This window comes from Pelecanus crispus, chromosome 13 (genome assembly GCF_030463565.1).
Source record: "Pelecanus crispus isolate bPelCri1 chromosome 13, bPelCri1.pri, whole genome shotgun sequence".
Taxonomy (NCBI): Eukaryota; Metazoa; Chordata; class Aves; order Pelecaniformes; family Pelecanidae; genus Pelecanus; species Pelecanus crispus.
Window position 1 is genome coordinate 24,724,304 of NC_134655.1, and position 18,127 is coordinate 24,742,430.

The 18,127-nt window shown below is 53.1% G+C and overlaps 2 protein-coding genes across 4 annotated transcripts in view; one reads left to right on the forward strand and one right to left on the reverse strand.

Annotated features, from left to right (window-relative positions):
• Nucleotides 1-540: 540 nt before the first annotated feature.
• Nucleotides 541-6,163, reverse strand: YIPF6 (Yip1 domain family member 6). 3 transcript variants are annotated; one of them, XM_075720362.1, is made up of 7 exons: nucleotides 6,137-6,163; nucleotides 4,628-4,756; nucleotides 4,017-4,095; nucleotides 3,557-3,599; nucleotides 2,411-2,536; nucleotides 2,148-2,305; nucleotides 541-1,554 (listed from the first exon to the last, which is right to left on the reverse strand). In XM_075720362.1, exons 3-7 carry the CDS (start codon nucleotides 4,093-4,095, stop codon nucleotides 1,436-1,438), a joined length of 525 nt encoding a protein of 174 aa, XP_075576477.1. In that variant the 5' UTR covers nucleotides 4,628-4,756; nucleotides 6,137-6,163; the 3' UTR covers nucleotides 541-1,435. The 3 variants fall into 3 exon arrangements, with proteins under 3 accessions (XP_075576477.1, XP_075576475.1, XP_075576476.1); XM_075720360.1 differs by lacking the exon at nucleotides 6,137-6,163 and adding an exon at nucleotides 5,478-5,534; XM_075720361.1 differs by lacking the exons at nucleotides 4,628-4,756; nucleotides 6,137-6,163 and adding an exon at nucleotides 4,518-4,589.
• The window catches only part of OPHN1 (oligophrenin 1), a 67,119-nt gene continuing 55,092 nt past the window's right edge, over nucleotides 6,101-18,127 (forward strand). The window contains exon 1 of the mRNA XM_075720359.1: nucleotides 6,101-6,254. Within this exon, the coding sequence (XP_075576474.1) occupies nucleotides 6,101-6,254 (154 nt within the window). The remainder of the gene's footprint in view (nucleotides 6,255-18,127) is intronic.

The window sequence follows — 18,127 nt, forward strand, 5'->3', positions numbered from 1 at the left end:
TACTTATAGTGTTTATAGCAGAAACTGCGCTTTTATACATAAATATAAATTAGGCATATTTACACCTCAGCAGGACCCACTTACATCAATTTCAGGTCCATCTGCATTACTATAGCAAAAAGGAAACATGACGCTTATTTTCAGGAAAAGTGACATTTTAACAGCAGCTTTTTCACCCCCAGATGTTTCAAAGCTCTCCCTTTGCATTGCTTACTGAAAATAATGGGACAACATAAATAATTTCTGTACAGTTTTCAAAAAGTGATTCTCCAGGTCTCAATCCCTACACTGAAGCATCAATGGCACGCTTGTACACCTGCGTATGGTTCTCCAGGCAAGGTACGTAAGTGCACCTACAGGGAACTGGAGAAGAAAGCCTCCTCCCCTTTTATAAAAAGCATTAAGCAAAAAAAAACCCAACAAAAAACAACAACAAAAACAAACAAACAAAAAAACCCCAAAACCACCCAAACCCAAAAAACCCAAAACCCTATAGAAAAATTTCCTCACATCTCATTATAAGTGCAAAGAAACAATATGCAAATTTGTACACATTTATGTTGAAACGCTGTCCGTGTAAACAACCAAATGAAAAGTCACATACAAGCAGTTAAGACCGGAATTCATATCCTACTTCACAGCAGCCACCACCTTCATCACGATTTAGTCTCCTTCCTCCGACCCATTTTAAAACTTTCAGGCATAAGTCCTGGTGTGGTATGTTAGCACCCAAACATCTTACGTCTAAAAGCCTCGACTTACACCTCTCTTTCCTGACACATGAAGGGATGAAACAAAAATACACAATACAGGAATATGAGCAAAGGCAGTTCCTTTCTGCCCAGCTCCAATTATTTGCAAACATGGACCCAACTTCTTTTTTGCTGAAATCTGATTTCAAAGTGAAAGCTCACAGTCCTACGACGCACTTTATATACATTTCACCACTCTGTAAGTGAATGAAAAAGAACAGGAGTCAAACACATTTCTTCCCTACCCAACACATAACAGCAATGAAGTTCTATTATTTCATAAGGCATATTCATCTTCAGTGAGAATCCAAGCACAAGCAAGAATTCTGCCAAGTCGTGCAATCCTATAACTTCACCTTCATCTACCCAGCGTCCTGAAATTCCAGGATCTGCCACTCTATTCCTCAGGCGGAATAATCCCTGTCACAGTGGGTGGTTTTTATTTAACACAACTAAAGAGCAGGGCTAAATAAAAAAACCCCTCAGCAGTGGACCTCTGTATCTTTCAAAAAGAGGGACACACAAATGACCAATTTTTGCAGTTCTCTGGCTTTATCCCATAACCTGCCTTTTTACAATATCTGTATATATATAAATTAGAAAGAGATAAAGCCAATGATTAACTGCAGCGCTCATGAAAAGACTTCAGTCCGTATTACAGTCTCTTCTCTTCTGATCGAAGATCACTGGGGTGTAAAGGTGAGAATCATCCAGCTGATAACAAAGTAGAAGAGGAAGATGGGGTACACAACGAGAGCTTTGCGGTTTGGAGGCTGACTGTCTGCCAGGAAAGCCGTAGATGCTGGTGAAGAAGAAAAATACTTGAAAAGTGAGCAGCGTAAAACTGAAAGCCTGAGATCTACTGCAGATGTTAACAATTTTGAATTAGGCTCTGCATTACAATTATGTTGAAAGAGAAAAGAGCGTAATCCATGGCTCAATACCAACGACCTATAATCGCCAATTAAAACCTTATCATACAGAAAGATAAATGCTGATTAACATTCTGTAACAACAGCCAGACTCACAGATTAAGAACAGGAGAAATAATGCAAATGCATCTGTATGAAATTAGCATTTTGCAATAGTATTTATAACATAGATCACAGAACACAATACCCAGTAGTGTCACATGGGGTTTAATATTAAACGATCATCCTTCTGCCGAAGGCAACTTGCACGTGACTACGAAAATCAACAGGAGCGTAGGCAGAGGCTGGATCTCTGCCAACACAAGGATTGGAAGAACTGTTTCTACAATACTGAGCAGCCTAGGAAACACCTTAAACTACAACATTCATTGGCTTTACCCAACAGAATGCATGCAGATCTGCCTCCTTACGCATGGCACTACTCAGCGCACAAAACAGCGTTATCATGCGAAAAGATACTCACCTAACGTTGACCAGCCAAACATAGCTATTACTACAATAAGACGTATAATGAAGCTGACAGTCCCAGAACCTGCCAGCAGCATCAGCCTGCACACCAGCATTGCTACTGTCAGGGGCAGGACACAGTAACCCAGAACGCACAGGCTCTGAAAGAAAGATCTGGAAAGGAGAGACAGAAATGGGGAAAAAGTAGTCAAACCAAAGCATTGCAGATACTCCATGCACGGGAGCATTTTAGCTGCTACTGAGTAAACCAGCACTCACATAGTTCCTCCAAGAAGCTTTGAGTTTAGCGTGATGACAACTGCACCAAACCAGATGATGACAAAGACCTCGGCAAACTGGGGCCCTCCGTCGTCTTTACTATCTGCTGATCCACCCTGAAGCATCCTGTTGTAGGTAACAGATAACAGGAGTCATTTGCAATTGATGACTGAGTTTTTGTAGACTTGGAGTAGATGACAGAATAGAAGCCTGAAACATTGATCCCCAGATAGGCTGCAGACCAATTATTTTTCATCTGTCATTTTTAGTAGTATTCTCAGTTTTGTATAGAAAAGGAAAGTGGCTGTGGCTCAATTGAGGGCCTTTCAGTCCGTTTGTTTACTTCTTTTGAGGACTGTGCAAGCATATGGAGGAGAATAAAACCATAGACAGCTGGCTAAAAGATTAAAAGTAGTACCAAAAGTTTGGTAACCTCTCAAAGCAGGCAGTGTAGTGCATAATAGAACAGGAAAGCCTTAAGGAAAGCTCATACTACAGGACACAAACACCACAAAGCCTGGAAAAGCGAGCATGCGCCGATTTGAATATTTAAATTATACCGTGTACTTCTGCTGAAGCGTCACCAACTTTTTACTGAATGGCTTCTGTACACTGAGTACATCGGTGTGCCGCAATTAGTTGACAGACCTGACCAACGTTTCCATCCTACCCCAGGCACACCTGCATACCTATGCTCCAGTGGAGCACCAGAAGCTCCCGGGAGCCGCCATCGTCTCCCATCTATGAACTACTACAATAGCCTCTCTTTTTTGATCGCTTCTCCAGGATATGTGGCACGTACACTGCAGCTCTCAGACAAAGGTTTTGGCCTGCAGGTTAGGGTCAAAGTCAGCCAAACGCATCAGAATCAAGGACAACGTGAATCGGGATACCTTCCAGTGAAAGCATTCTTAAGACGGGACTAGGAAGAGTTCACCCTTAAATCCTAAGTTTAAAGAAGGGAGGTCCTAATGGGCTTGAAGTGTCAGAAATACATTTCATACAAAAGTCTAAACAGGCAAGTGTTTGCAGAAGACCAGAGAAGGATCAGATGATCTCAACACATGTAGTCAGAAATTTTTAACTTCCCATTTCTCCAGTGTAGAAGACTATAAAAACCCAAATCCACCCACTATAAGTACTTACAGTGCAAGTGAGACACAAAGCACCAAAGGGCCCCAAAGATCCCCTGTAGGTCAAGGAAAAAATAAAATCATAAATATCATAGAATGATGCTCAGTTTCCTTTTCCCCGAGAGTAAAAAAAGCACTCCTTTCTAACTCCCAATGTATCATTTTGCATATTATACTTCCTTCTCATTTTCTTATTTAGCATTTCATATGCCACATTCCATAATATAATCTATTCAAAGCCTGCCAACTGTTAAAGCTACCTGTTCAACGTATTCTGGCACGCGTTTCACTTTTAAAGAGCTTTGGTGACATTCTGATTTTTCACGGTTGCTATTCAGCATTCTACAACACCAGAAAGAACACAGAACAGACGCTTCCAAATCCCTGTTCCCCTGAACTCTTCCTTTTCCCATGTAGGCAAAGTCTGTTGGCAAAACATCCTTTCAAGATTTTGAAAATCTTCTTATACGTACAGTCTCTGAGGAGCGCGCTACTCTTTTTCGGATACATGACATGGACAAATTTCTTCCCAACAGCCTTCAGATCTCTCATCTGAAATAAAGAAGCACCACTTTAATTTATCTCTTCATAAGAATTACAGTTCACAGCTAAAAGCAGCAATATAGAAGCAAAGGCGTATTGATGGTAAATCAAGATAGGCCCCAACGCAAAAATCCCTGTAGCATCCTCTGCAACAAAGAACGCCTACTTTTTCTACATTCCTTTAACAATCACAATATCTCATCCTTTACTAACACCCAGCTAAAAGCAGTAATTTGTTTGCTCCTCCAGGAAAAGAAAATTAATGAAAAATCCTATTAGCAGGGACAGTTTTCTTCCAAGCTTCATCTGAGGCCTTTACCCTTGCAAAGATTTTGAGATCACAGAGAAACTTGGGGGCCATAATTCAGACATTTTTTGATCCACAAGAATCCATTTTACACAGCTAGTTCTAAAAAAACCTCCAAACTTACGATGAAGTACAAGTGAAGCAGAGCTATGCAAAAACACAGGTTTTGCATAACAGCTGGCCAAAGGTATCAGCAAAACACGAGTTTTACCACAGATACAGGCACAGACTCACAATGGTATCCCTAACAGGCTCATCCAGCGTGGAGTAGTCTTCATCAGGAGAGCGAGATCCGACAGGAACGGTAATCTCCCCTTCCACTGGAATATCTTCAGATATGGACACATCTGCGAGACCTGCAAACTAAATGTTTTTTAAGACCTTTAGAAAGAAGGAAGCGCAAACCAGCTCATACTCACTTCAGATGTTTTTCAGCTGGGTTTAGGATGAATACTGCTCAGAATTCAAAGGTACAACACTTGGTACCACGGTCAACAGCAGAGCCCAACCCTTGTCTGCTTGATTTAAACAGCTCACAGCCTAAAGAGCTGGCCAGGTATAAGCAAAGCATTTCTCTTTGCTTCAGTACCTCCCAGTACCCTGCTTTTTGTCCTCTATTTAGGCAGCAATAACTAATGTTAGTAAAAGGCCTGTTTGGGGTTTTTTAAGCAATGCAATGCCCGATAGCTGTACAGCTATCGAGTACACTGCCTTTCACAGACTCCGTGGGGAAACAGCTCATGAGAAACGGCAGAGACGCCGGCAGCCCGAGCACAAAGCCGGGCCCGTTAACAGAAGCCACCCGCTCCGCCCCGGCGGAAGGTTAAAGCGCCCGAGCTGCCAGACAGGGAGGCGGGAGAGGGGCAGCCCGGCCAGCCCTGCAGCAAACCCCGCGGCGGGGAGGCAGCGGCGGAGGCCGACGGCCCCGCGTCCCTGCCCTCCGTGCCGGCCGGCCGCCAAGGCCTCCCCGCTCCCCGCTCCGCAGCGGGAGGGCCGAGCGCCCCGGCCCCCGCACCCCCGCCCGCGGCCGCGCTCCGCCGCCCCGCCTGCGGCCCTCGGGGAGGCACCGGCCGGCCCCGCTCACCAGCGGCCCCCCGCCGCCGCCGCCGCCACCGCCGCCGCTCCCCTCCGCCGCCGCCATCTTGGCTGCCGGGGGCGACGTGGAGCCCGTCCCGTGCGTCATCACGGTGCGCGGCGACCGCTGCGCGCGTCACGCGCCGCCGGGGGGCGTCCGTGGCAACGCGGGCGGGACACGCCCCCCTCTCCCCCGCACCGCCCCGCCGGCAGGGGGCGCCCTCGCCCCGCGCGGCGACACCGCCCGCAGCCCCTGGGGCCGGGGCCGGGGCCGGGGCCGGGGCCGGGGGAGGCCTCAGGCCTCCCCCGGCCCCGGCCCCGGCCCCGGCCCCGCCGACCCACGCAGTCCCGGCAGCGGCGGGCAGGCCGCAAGCGGGGCTCGGGCGGGGCGGGGGTCGCCTCAGCCGAGCGGCCGGCGGCGGCGGGGGCCCGCGGGCCGGCGTAGGCCCCGCCCGCCCGAGCCTCCCGGGGCAGGGCAGGGCCGGGCCGGGCCGGGCCGGGGGCGGTGCCCGCCGGGGCGGCGGCATGGCCGCGGCGCGGGGCGCCCGGGGCGGAGGGAGGGCGCCGTAGCCGCGCCCGCCCGCCCCGCAACGCGGCGGTGCCGGCGGCGGGAGGAGCGGCCGCCGCGGAGCCATGGGGCACCCGCCGCTGGAGTTCAGCGACTGCTACCTGGACAGCCCCGACTTCCGAGAGCGGCTGAAGTGCTACGAGCAGGAGCTGGAGCGGACCAACAAGTTCATCAAGGAGGTGATCAAGGACGGCAACGCGCTCATCGCCGCCATACGGGGTGAGCGGGGCCGGGGGCGGCGGGGCCGGGGGCGGTGGGACCGGGGCCGGCGGCGGGGCCCGGCGGCCCGCAGCCCGGTTTCGCCGGGTTTCTCCTCCCGAAACGCGGCCCCGCAGACGCCTCTCCGGCCGCCCGCCTTCGGCTCGGCTCCGCGGAGCCTCCGGCTCCCGCACCCCGGCGCTCGGGGCGGGCTGCAGGCCGCGGGCAGCCGCCGCAGGCCGGGCTTCCCGGCGGAGCTGGCCCTGCCTGGGGCCAGCTTGGCCCCCGCCGCCCGGGCGAGCTGGGCTGGCACCGCCGGCATCGCGGGGCAGCGGCTGCCGAGCCCGCCGAGCTCTCCCCGGGCACCGCCTTCCTTTAGGGAGGACGATCCGGTGCCGGCGGACGAGGCTCCGTTATTCCCCTTCGCCAAGGACGTGCGGAGCGCGGCCGGGGCAGCGCCGGTCACCTCGTCGCCCAGGCCCGCTGCCAGGACGAGAGGGCCCCGTCCAGAAACAGTCTTTAGCCCTTCTTTTGTTGCGGGTGTTTTATTCCCTCTTTTAACGATAACGAGAATTTTCTACAATTAAATGTCCATTTCGGTGTTGACTTCAAAGGAAGTCCCTTGTTCAGAAGGACTCGGAGAGCATCAGAGGTACCTGGACCAGGTTGTGCCATCAGAAACCGCAGTCCTGTGTGTTTAACGCTTTACTGACCTGCCCTTCTGCTTAAATTTTTTTTTTCCCCCTCCAAGAGCTGTAGATACACTCTTCCTTTGTCATCTCCCACATCTTCCCCGCTTTTATAAACGTGCATAAAAATATGGCCACGAGCGTAGGACAGCACAGCAGCTACGAATGCTGCGCTTGCATCAGGCCAAGTGAAGACAAATTAAAAAATCAGCGGGCCAGACTCTGATCATACGCTGTTTTTCTTGCCAGCTGGTTGGCTTTTAGTTGGTATTAATAGGTTTAGCTGCTGCCCTTTTGTTAAGAATAATTCAGAGCTTCCTTGTTATCAGGGCCATGACTGGAATAGCCTGTGTTTGCCCATCTGGAAAACAGTGAAGACAAAAGCTAGTATGACTGAAACAGCAGACGTCACAGGGCTGTGAGATGCTAAAATGTACAGAAAAAACCCAAATCTCTGCTCAGCCCGGGGGAGAAGGGAAGAAAATCAGAGGGATTTTCATAAGCCTGTTGTTGATGTAAATACTTTGCTTTTTCTTGATCGCTTTGGTCAAAACCATTTCCGTTTTTAATGTTTGCGAGCCCTAATGCTGCGCTCGGAGTAGGGATGCGAGGGGATTTTGCTGGGCCAGCAGACCCGTCCCAGTGAGGCTGGCAAAGGAGGAAGGGGAGAAGTAGAAGGAAACTGAGTACACCTGGACAGCACACATACCCCGCCAGGCCCGAGGAAACCCCAGATTTCTTGCCTGAAATGCTATGGGGGTGTTTTTGCGCTGTTCTCTTTTTTTAAGAGTGCAGCTGAACCAGCGGGCAGGGGGGTGGCACGGCCGGGGAGGGTGCTGGGGCCATACCCGCCTGGGCTTCCGTCAGCTCCCGGGGATTCACCCCTTCCTGTTTAGTTAACAGATAACTTTAAAAAAATTCTAGGCCTTCCTCTCTGAATCCTGTCCCTATGGAACTGTGGATAGGATTTGGGGCTACTCGCTGTCCGTTGCCTAGACACCTTGGGCTGATGGCTGGTAAATCCCGCTTGCCGGTCGGCGGCAGCGATGGCTGGCGATTCGTTTCTGCCCTTGGCAGTGCCGTGGGATGGATGTGTCCCTCAGCAGCTGGGAAGCAAAGGTGATGAGAGTCTGACCGGGAGAGCGAGCGAGATTTCTTCATCAAGGGCAGAGGGTTAATTATAATGATTGTTCTGATTGGACCTGTTTTTTGTGCTGAGATCCTGTCCTCCGCCTTACCCTTTTAATGGGCGAGGCACCCTCTTGGTTAAACCTTTGGCCAAACTGTTCCAAGGTACTGACTCACCGCACCAAATACAGACCTGTGGTGACTTCACAGGCATATATATTGTCTGCGTGTTTGCCGATTAATTAATGAATAAACTCCAACCTAAGATTTAAAGCAAATCCATCCCCTGTTTTGCTCAGACTTGTAGAAACGTCAAACACCTGCTGTCTCCAGCTGGCGGGCTCTTCAGCCCGACGCGGTGGTGGAAACTGCCGAACAAAAGGCTCGGGTGCAGCACAGGCTGGATGCAAACACATGCAACCCGCGTGAATTGTGCAAGCACAGCAATGCTCGTGCAGACTACCAGGGAAAGAAATGCAGTTCCCCATCACGGGGAAGCAGGGTCTGCCGGGCTTTACGTGATCTGCCATAAGCACAGTCCACACTTAGACTCAAAATCCTGAGACTGCCCAAAGTTGTCTTTTATTTTCCGTTTGCCATGTAATAGGGGAAAAAAGTGAGCGTGGCTTTACGTGGAGCTCTGCAGGACCTTCCGTACCTGCGCTGGATGGTTTTGAGTTGTCTGCGATAGGAGGAGCGCGTCTGTTGTTCTTTTCTTGGTTGCTGGCAGTGTTCTTGTTGAAAGCATCCAGCCAGTTAAGGTTGCCTCAGCCTACCTGCTGGGTAGGAAAATATTAGGAGTGTTCTAGCAGAGTCTCTAGAAGCTACGAAAGAACAAACCTACTTGGTATCACTTTATTATGTCAGCAGCACAAGCTAGGCATCCACCATCTAATAAGTGCTATTCAGTGGCTTCTATTTGAGATTCTTTGATGTCTTTTGACATTTCTGTAGCCCTTTTACTGGTAGATTAATTCACCATAATCGTATTTGTAGCAAATTGATATGTGAACTTGAGCGCAGATTTTTTAAACAAGTCATTCAAGTACTATGGAATTGTAAATGCGTGATATTAAATGTGGTATATGTCTAGCTGGTAGGTGCGCTGATTTAATTCAATGGATTGCTTGTTTTACAAATGCACATACTCCTTCCATTTCCCGGTTTTAAGCCCGTCCGTGGCGATGGTCAGCGATGGCGAGCGGTGAATCACTGTGAGTGTGACCTAGCTGTGATGCGCCGTGGGGAGCAGTTTTAAGGCAGCCACATCTTTACTCCAGACTTACTTACTGGTGTTTATACTCAGCGGTCTCAAGGCTCGCTGTGATCCAGGCCCTTCCTCAGAGGAGAATTCCTGTTGAACTGGATGAAGTGTTGTTTAATCCCCTTCCCCAAGTCATTCCCACGCGTGGCACGTACGAGCGGTGCAGGCGCCCGGCGCTTTCTCAAGGAGACGAGTAAAGGCTTGGGGGGACCCTGCTCGTGGGTGCCCACCCGCTGTCCTGCAGAGGAGGAGAGGAGAGTCCCTGCTTCCCACAGGAGATGCCACGGCATGGAGATCTGCTGGGGCTTGTCCCTGCCAGGGAGTCCGTCTGTCAACACAGCACGGGAGCATTGCTCCCGCCGGCCACAGAGCCAAAACTGCCGCTCGTGAGCTCCCAGATGGGGAGGCAGGGGCAGCAGGAACCCACGGCGGGGGGATGTGGGCCTTGGTGAAGAAACTCATCCGCTTCCGAGCTGCCGCTCCTCTGCAGCAGTCTGCCGACTTCAGCTTCCCTTCACGTTTCTAATGAAAAGCTGAACTTCCCATTCCCTTCCTCAACCCGAGGAGAGGCTGGAAGCGCAGCCAGGGCCGCGGGGTAAGCGCTTTCCCAGGCAGCAGGGCTTCTCTGCAGGGAGGAGCAGGAGGGAGTGCTCTGCCCGGCGCAGTTGTTGAGGGGCCAGCGCTGGAAACCGTCCCTGGAAAGCCCTGCCTCTGCTGGGTTTGCCGTGGGGCAGAGCCAGGAGCAGCTCCCGCGCTGCTTAGCTCGGGGTGGGGAGCGGGCTGGAGGAGGCCTTGCAGCAGCAGCCATGGCTTGTGCTGCTCCGAAGCACGTGCATTGGAGGGGGCTTGCCTGGGGGCCGCAGAAAGTGCCTCCCCAGCTGCCCCGGCTCGCACGAACGGGAAGGCGTGCGCTCATGGTGGTGGTCGTGCCGTCCTGCTCCGCGGAGGAGGCAGGCAGTAAGGGGGAGAACTTCGGCTCCCCTTGGTCTGCTGCGTGCCTCGCTTTCCCCTTCTGCAGAGCGGGTAGTGCTTCAGGGCTGAAGTGGGGGGCTGTCACCCGAATGAGGGGTGCACTTCAGTGCCTTAAACTCCTCTTGCCTTTTGAGGGGTGAAGAGAAACTGGTTCCACCCCACCCACCCGACTGTGACATGTTACCAGCTGAAATAAATAAAATACTGCAGGTAAAGCCCTCCCGAGCGCCGTGCAGCTCCCCAGGTCCTGCTGTGGGTCCTCGTGCGATTACGGTCGTGCTGCTGCCTCTGTAAGTGGCTGACACTGAAAAGCCCCCGACAAGTTGGCTATACGGGGGGCACCACAAGATGACTAAGTATAAGGTTGAGCCGAATGAGAAATTAAACTGACAAAGCCTCTGCTTTAGTCGGAAAAATACTGTTCGTTTGTAATAATCTTGGGTGTGAAAGCGATAGCAAGCAAGTTACTTTGGGACAGAAATATGAGTTATTTTTGTGGTAACGTTGGCTGCATCCCTTCTTTTTCGCGCCAGGAGCACGCAGAGTCGCTGGCAGTGCCAAGTGCCGGTGCTGGTCCCATACGTTGCGCTGGCAGTGCTGAAGCCCGCCCGTGGCCTGGCCCTGGCCGGCGAGGGAGCGGGGCTGGGAGGTTAGCCTTCCTCCCCGGGGCTGGGGTGGCCGGCCGGCGTCTTCGCCTGCGTCTTCGCCCTCGGTGCTCCCTAGGCCAGGGCTGCGCCGGGGCTGCTTCGCTCGCCCCAAAAGCCGAGCTCGGTGCTCTTCGCTGGCCCCCGCAGAAACCACAAGGTCCACCTTGCTCAGAGCGTTCCGGGCTGGCATCCATCCGTCTGTCCTCTCAGGCTGGCATCCATCTGTCCATCCCCTCGGGCTGGCCAGGGCTCGGCGTGGGTACCGGGGATCCGTCCCCGGCAGCAGCTTGTTTTTGTCCCGGGGCTCGCAGCCCCGTGCCGTGGTGGCCAGCACTGGTGTCGCAGACAAGACTCGCTGCAGGCTGCGTGCTTGAGGCCGCGAGCGAGGATGTCAGGAGTAAGTGACTGTAGCATCGTAGTTGTTTTAAGAATGGTTTCTTTACATCGTTTTCTTTCTGTGGCTCAATACGTTGGTTTTCTTGGAATCCCCTGCTCGCTGCGCTCTGCTGCGTGTGTGGTAATGCAAAACCATCTATTTCCCGCGGTCTTTGATCTTCTCTCACAATTATATATCAAATGGAGTTTGAGAAATGTCAAGTTGAGGCTCTTTTTATTAATGTACGAGTGCTGCAATGGTGTAAACTGTCCTTTGAAGCTCGAAGAGCTTTGAATTCTCATGCAAATTTTGCATACATGGTTTCAAACTTGATTTCTGTACCGCATAAGGCTTTGCAGATTGCTTCTGACTTTGCACCTCAGTTAACCAGCCTCCCCAAGCAGTGCAAGTGTTTTATCCTGGAAGGATAACGTTATAAAGGAATGTGCAGAGGCATCTATGCCTGTGAAGCACACAGTCTGTCACAAAAGGGACCGGCTGGGCTTTTCCCCTAGCACGGGGGACCCGGGGAAGGTCCCACCGTCGTCCTCTTCCCCGCGGGTCTGGCACCGTGGCGCTGTGCGTGGGAACTTGCTTGTCGGCTCGGGGGACTCTGCGGTCTTCAGCGTGGCAGACCTGTTCTCGACAAGTTTCTGTGCTGTAGTTAGAGGTGGTGCTTGAGGGTTTAATGCTTTGGAGCGTAGAAAGCAGAGTGTCGACAGAATGCGGTATTTTAATGAGATTAAAGCAGCCCTGGAGTGGCCTGCCTGCCCGGTTACTGCAGAAACCCCATGTGCTGGTTCCTGCAAAGTCTGTAGAGACAAAGGCTTCAATCTGTTACTACAGTGTGTTAGAGCCAGATACTGGGTTTTGCCTACGTCCGAACAAACCTAAAGCTCCTCTGGAAAAGGGGGAAGAGGAACAAGTCTGTCCCACGCATGCTGTTCTGCTGGCGCAGGAAGGGCTGCAGCTCTCCAGGCAAACATTAGCTCTGCGCTCCTGGCAGGGCTTGGCATCGAGGCGCCTGCATTAAAAATATCCTGTCCCACAAAGGCAGCTTAGTTGTGAGCCAGCATATGGCACATTAATGAAGATGTGCACAGAAATCGTCCGTGTGGATACACAGAGGCCTTCTGTCTCATGGAAAGCCGCTCGTTAAACTGCCCGGTATACCCCGGGGAATCTGGAGTCCGAACAAGACTCGTAGAAGCAGTTTCTCTGATGCCACTGGCTAGGCGAGTGTGAAGGGGCAGCTCCTGAGCCCTGGGTCTGTAATGCAGCTGCTGCTGAGCGGATCTGACTTCTTGAAAATTGGCCTGTCCTCTTCTTTCTCCTCCGGTTGTATCCTTGCACTCTCCTGATGCTGCGCCCCAGCAACAGTCGGTGCCCGAGCCTTGGCTTGAACGATGCAGGATCAGACCCTGTACCAGTAGGCACGGCTCTCAAAACACCAGGCATAATCAGCTGAGTAAGGTCTCGGTGGTCTCGTTAGCTTGGCTGCTCTGCTGTCCCTGCATTTGGATGTGACGTTCGTTGATACACCAGCTTAGGGGTGTGTTAAGCGGGAAAAAATAAAAGTGGCTTCTTGGCTGTTTTCTCGGTATCTTTCTTGGCTGCAGAGCGCTACGGGGAACCCAAGGCCGGAGCTGCAGACGGAGCAAGCGACTGAACGCTCCTGCCCGGAGTGGGGCTGAGTTCAGCCGGGTATCAGCCCCGCTGCCTCCTCGCTCACCTTCCAAATGGAGGACGTTGGCTAAAGCATCGCAGCAGACACAGATCTGTGGCTTGTTCCCTGACGCTTTCCCCCTGAAGCATCCCTGAAGGCTTTTGTTTCACTGTGGACCTGGCTTTCCACCCGTGCTGGTGGCACTGGGAGGAGCTGCCTTGGGCTGACTCTCCGGACAGGGATGGCTCGCTGCTGCAGGGACACCTTCCCCCTTCCTCCCGGACCGCATTACGCCATAGCAGCTAGTGTTAAGCTGTTTCTGGACTTCAGCAGGGGAAAAATGACTTGCTGGAAAATACATCACTCCCCTCTAGCAATAATGTGTTCTCCTTGTACTTGTCCGCTCCTTGCTGGTCTCCTCCATCCTCACTGGGAGTTTCATCCAGTAAGGGCTCCAGTTACTGCTGGAAAATTTGAAAATTTTAAAATTTTCTCCTAACTTCTCAGCTCTAGAGAGGCATCAGACCTATATCCATCTTAAGAACAATCAAGTGCTTTAGGGTGATGTTGTGCGGACCTAGACACCTCCCAGACCTAAACCAATTACACTCAGTGAGTTAAAGACATCGAGGACACGCTAATTTAGCCAGGAACCAGGATCCTCTGCAAAAGAGAAGCGTGCAGTAATAGAATGTCTTCTTGAGGATTTGGAGACCTACGTGCTCCTGAGTATCACTGTGCTGCGGGCTGTGGTTTGCACCACCGCATGGCAAAGGTGACAGTGGGAACAGCTGGAAGCTGTTTGGACAGAGACCCTGGGAGGCCTTGGGTAGATAAACTCTGTGTGTGTGTGTCGGTAGTGGGAGAGACCACAGTATTCTGCAGTGCTGGTAACACACAATACCATTTACAGAAGTGATACTGGAAGTACTCTGGTGTCATTGACCTAACAGGGTGTGCATAAAGATATCCACCAAATGTGATTCCTTCCACTGAAAAAAATCACATCACCTTTTTTTCCTCTATGGGCCTCTGCCTTTGAGTGGAGTGGGAGTTCAAATTCCCCATCCCTTGCAGCAGCTCTGAAGTGGCGCTCAACTTGCAAAAAAGTTCGTGTCTGTACGTCAACGCGGTGGACTTCAGCTCACGTGCTGCTGGCAGCGCTCTCCCTGGCGAGCATCCGTGCTCTGCGGGGCGTCCTCGGGACAGGTAGGAAGAGGGGAGCCTCTCTGCAGCCGGCAGACGATGAAGCAGCTCGTTTTCCTGGGCTGTAGGCACTGTGCGCAGAATCTAGGGCCCCAAGTTGGTGTAAATCTAAACCAGACATGCTTTAACCAGAAACTAAAAAACAATAGCAAAAACAAAAGAACAAGAAAACCCTTCCAAAAAGCCAACCCTCCCCCCAACCGCCGAAGCCATATCTTCAGATGCAGGCAGGAAAGACGAGGAGCACGCACAGTATCTGCCTGTTCCAGTTGCGAGGCGCATCTAACCCCTTGTTTTGGGGCTCGCTGATGTGTGTGCGTTAGATTTTGCTCCAGGCCAGAGCAATTCGCTCGCCGTGCGCGTTGGTGCCGTCGTGTTTGCTTTGCCGCGTGGCTGACGCACCGGGCTCGGCGGCTGCGTGGTGCAGCGGTGGCTCCCACGGGAGCCGCGTGGCGCCGGGCTCCGCAGGGAGCGCCGGGGCGGCCTCGCTCCTCTCCCCGTGCGAGCCAGGTCTGCTCCGAAAGCAGGGACGGTGGCGTCCCCAGCCTCCTCCCCGGGAACTGCTGGGTTCAGCTGATTACAGCTGCTCCGTCCATGTCCTTGTCGCCCGCAGGAGGGGTGCCCAGGGCTTGGTTTGCTGATAGGAGGAAGCCCAGGGCAGGAATATCGGCTGGGGTCGCTTCCCTCCCCTCCCCAGCCCCTGCTGTGGCAGCACCACGCGCCAGCCCTCTCCTGCCAGCGCAGGGGCTGGTGAACGGGCTGTGGACCAGCCCTGGTCCGGCTGAAAACAAACCACTGAGCAGTATTTTGTGATGGCTTTTTCCAGCTCGATCAGCACCCCGATACGTTTCCCGAGAACTCGCCTGCATACGTTGGCACGAAGGGCCGGGACAAGAGGTTAAGTCGTTTTCACATGTTTTTTCACATGAAAAAAGTACATTTTTTTTTCTTCTGCCACGCATGAGACATGCAGAGAGCTTTTCATCCATCCTCTGTTGCCTTTCCTGGCTCCTTCCCTGGGAGGATGTGGGTGTTACCCATGTTTTGTAATGTGTCTGACAGCCCACGGGCTCGCAGCAGCGCTGATGCTGACCAAAGAGTTTCCTCTTGAGTCACCATGTGAAGACTCAGCTTTTCTGGCTTCTTTTCTTGAGAAATTTTTGGAATATTTTATTTATTAATTCTGTTGGTGGCACGCTGGTAACTACAGATGTGGCATCCTGCGTTCACCCACAAGCTTTTCATGGGTGGCTTCTGTCCTGCTGTGTGCCAGCCTGCCTTCGTGGAACGGCAACGGCAGCCCCAGTCGTTCCGCAGCCAGAAACCGTCCCACGGCACCGTGATGGCCGCGCGGCTCCTCGGCCCCGTGCCGCGTTGTGCCTGCCTAGACAACGTGGCTCTAGCACCTATCTCTGGCTGCCCAGCTGTGGATCTGGTCTGCAAGGAGGAGCCGAAGTGCCAAGATGGCCCGTTCCCCGCGGGGGAAAGGGGCGAGAGCGTGCTGTGGACACTGGGCTGCAGCGCCGGGCACTGCCGAAAGCGGTGCCTTTGCTGCCGAAAGCGGTGCCTTTGCTGCCGAAAGCGGTGCCTTTGCTGCCGAAAGTGGCGCCTTTGCTGCCGAAGCGGTACCTTTGCTTCTCACTGCCAGGTGCTGGCTGTCAGAAATACAGAGTTTCTGTGCAGTTTGAAGAACTGTGAGGTTTGTAGGAAAAAAAAAGACAAACTTCTTTCCTGCAAACAAGCGGTGGTATTTTACAGACATCGAACATGCCGGAATGAAAGCACCTTTGAAACTGCTGGTGAAATTCAGCAGGCAGCAATTGTTTTTCTTTGCATTGAACCAATGTTTCAAACTGCGTGAACCACCTTCTATTTGAGTTTCTGATAGGTGTGAAGAAAAAAGTGTTCAGAAACTTCTCATTTTTGTTTTGGTGATCACGTTTGCTTTTGTTTTGCCTTGCAGACCCCTCACCGCTGTCGGCCGAGCTGCTTCGGGAGCGGTGATCCCCAGGTCGTGCTGGCTGTTCCTTTTTGGGGCACGTTCAAACGCTGCCTTTGTGGCTGGTGTCCTTTTTTGTCCCCGAATTCTCCCTGCAGGTGAACGTGCAGTCACGAGTTGTTCAGATGATGATAAGAGCAGCTGAATAGCCTTCGATAAGCTTATAAATATAAGCAAAGCCCAGAATTCAGGTTGCTCTCTGCAGTCTGTTCTGCCTCCTTTTTTTTTATCCTGTTCCTCCAACCAAGACTGATTATGAGTACTGAGGCTAGATACTTTTAAAACAAAAGTAATTTTATTAATCTTACTAAACCTCGTGGCTGTGAATATGGAGAACAAGGAGCGTGGCCTGTTCCTGTGCCATCAAACGATGAACTGGGGACCTGCAGGGTATCGGGGGACCCTCTGTGGCGGAGGCACAGAGCCAGATTCCGAGTCCTCGTGGGATGCGGGGCTTGCAGAGGTGCCCAGAGGTGGGGTAGCTCTCGGCGAAGCCCACCTAATGGCGGTCCGCAGGGCGGGTGGGTCCGGGCCGTCCCGGAGCTGGCCGGGGGAAGGTGCCCGGGAATGCTCCCGGGTCGTGCCGGCTGGTGTGGGACGGGCCGTGGCCACGCTGGCAGCGGCTCCCGGCCCTGGAGCAGGAGGGATGCGCGTTCCTCCCCGCGCTGAACCGCTTCGGATCGCTCGTAAGCTGCTCGCGAGTCTTCCCCTCGCGCCGCGTGTGACTCATCTGGCCTCCTGCCTGGCCTTCTCTGCGCCCTTATCGAAGGAAACTCTGAAATCATCGCGTGCCGGGGGAGCGAGCCGCTGGCTCCGCTCGCTGGCTGAAGCTGCCTGCAAAAGTGCTTGGGTTTCGCTCGCCTTGCCCCTGCCTGGGAAGGGTGGCTGCTGGAAAGCTGAAATGAGATGCATCTGATGGCTCTGCAGATCATAAGATATCTCTGTGGGGATTGCTAATGCTCTGCCCCGGATAAGAGTCTGTTGTTTTCGTGTTTGTTTTCCCTGTGTTCGTACTGCTTGTACAGCAGGGAGCCGCGGCTCTTGGAGCACACCCTCTCCTGCCGCTTGTGCCAAAGCAGCCCTGCCAAAAGCTTGCTCGGCTGCTTTCGGAGTCGGGGAGCTCCGGGTGGCCTGAAGCGCCGCGAGGGTTTGTGCAGCTCTGCCCTGTCATTGCTGACCAGCCGCTTTGCTCGAGCTTCTCCTGATGCCCCTGGGAGGTGGGCTGCTCAGCCCCTCCTCGACAGCTCCCTCCTCCCAAGGGAGGAGGAAACGCATTTGCTTTCCATGGCTCAGCCTTTCGGTTTTTTTATTTTTCAAAGACTCTGTCCTTTATTCAACAGCCCTAAGCTCAGCCCGCAGGGTTAGGGGAAGCGGTTAGAAAAGGCAACTGGCCTCCGTGGGATGGTGATGTACATAGGTCCATAAGTAGGTGCAGCAGACACAGCCACCTGCTAGCCTCACCGAACTTCCCTCTAGCCACCTGCTTGAATTACGGCCCCGGTCCCCGCAGAGACGCCCAGCTCCGCAGCCACGGCTCACCCGGCACCGCCATCCCTGTGCCCATCGGCAGGTGTCCGGCAGCCTCTGCATTTGAGGTTTGCAAGGAAAGCAGCCATGCGCTGCCGCCCTTGGAGCCCTCCCCTAAGAGGTTTGGGAGCTGCTGACCGGCATCACGTTCGCCTGCGGCGCTGGTGCCTGCGGCGCTTTGCAGCGTTCCCCTCGCGCTATGGCTCTCAGCAAGCTCTCCTTCCTTCGCTCGAGTTTAGTATGCTCCAGGGCAGTGCTGAGCAATTTGCTGTGGCGGTGACAGCTGGATTTGGACACCAGGTAGTCTGAAATTCATGCAGGTGTGGCAGCAGCAGCCCCCGTGGTTGGGTTTTGGTCCATGGTGGACCAAAGGGTTGCAGCAGCGTTTCCTCCTTGGTGAATCTTCTCTGCATCTGCGAC

Coding starts and splice junctions, on each gene's coding strand:
- YIPF6 (XM_075720360.1), bottom strand. CDS start 5,534: ATGGCGGCGGCGGAGGGGAGCGGCGGCGGTGGCGGCGGCGGCGGCGGG. Junction 4,096..4,627: donor AGCCTGTTAGGGATACCATT/GTGAGTCTGTGC, acceptor TCTTTATTTCAG/ATGAGAGATCTGAAGGCTGT. Junction 2,306..2,410: donor AAGCTTCTTGGAGGAACTAT/GTGAGTGCTGGT, acceptor TCTCCTTTCCAG/ATCTTTCTTTCAGAGCCTGT.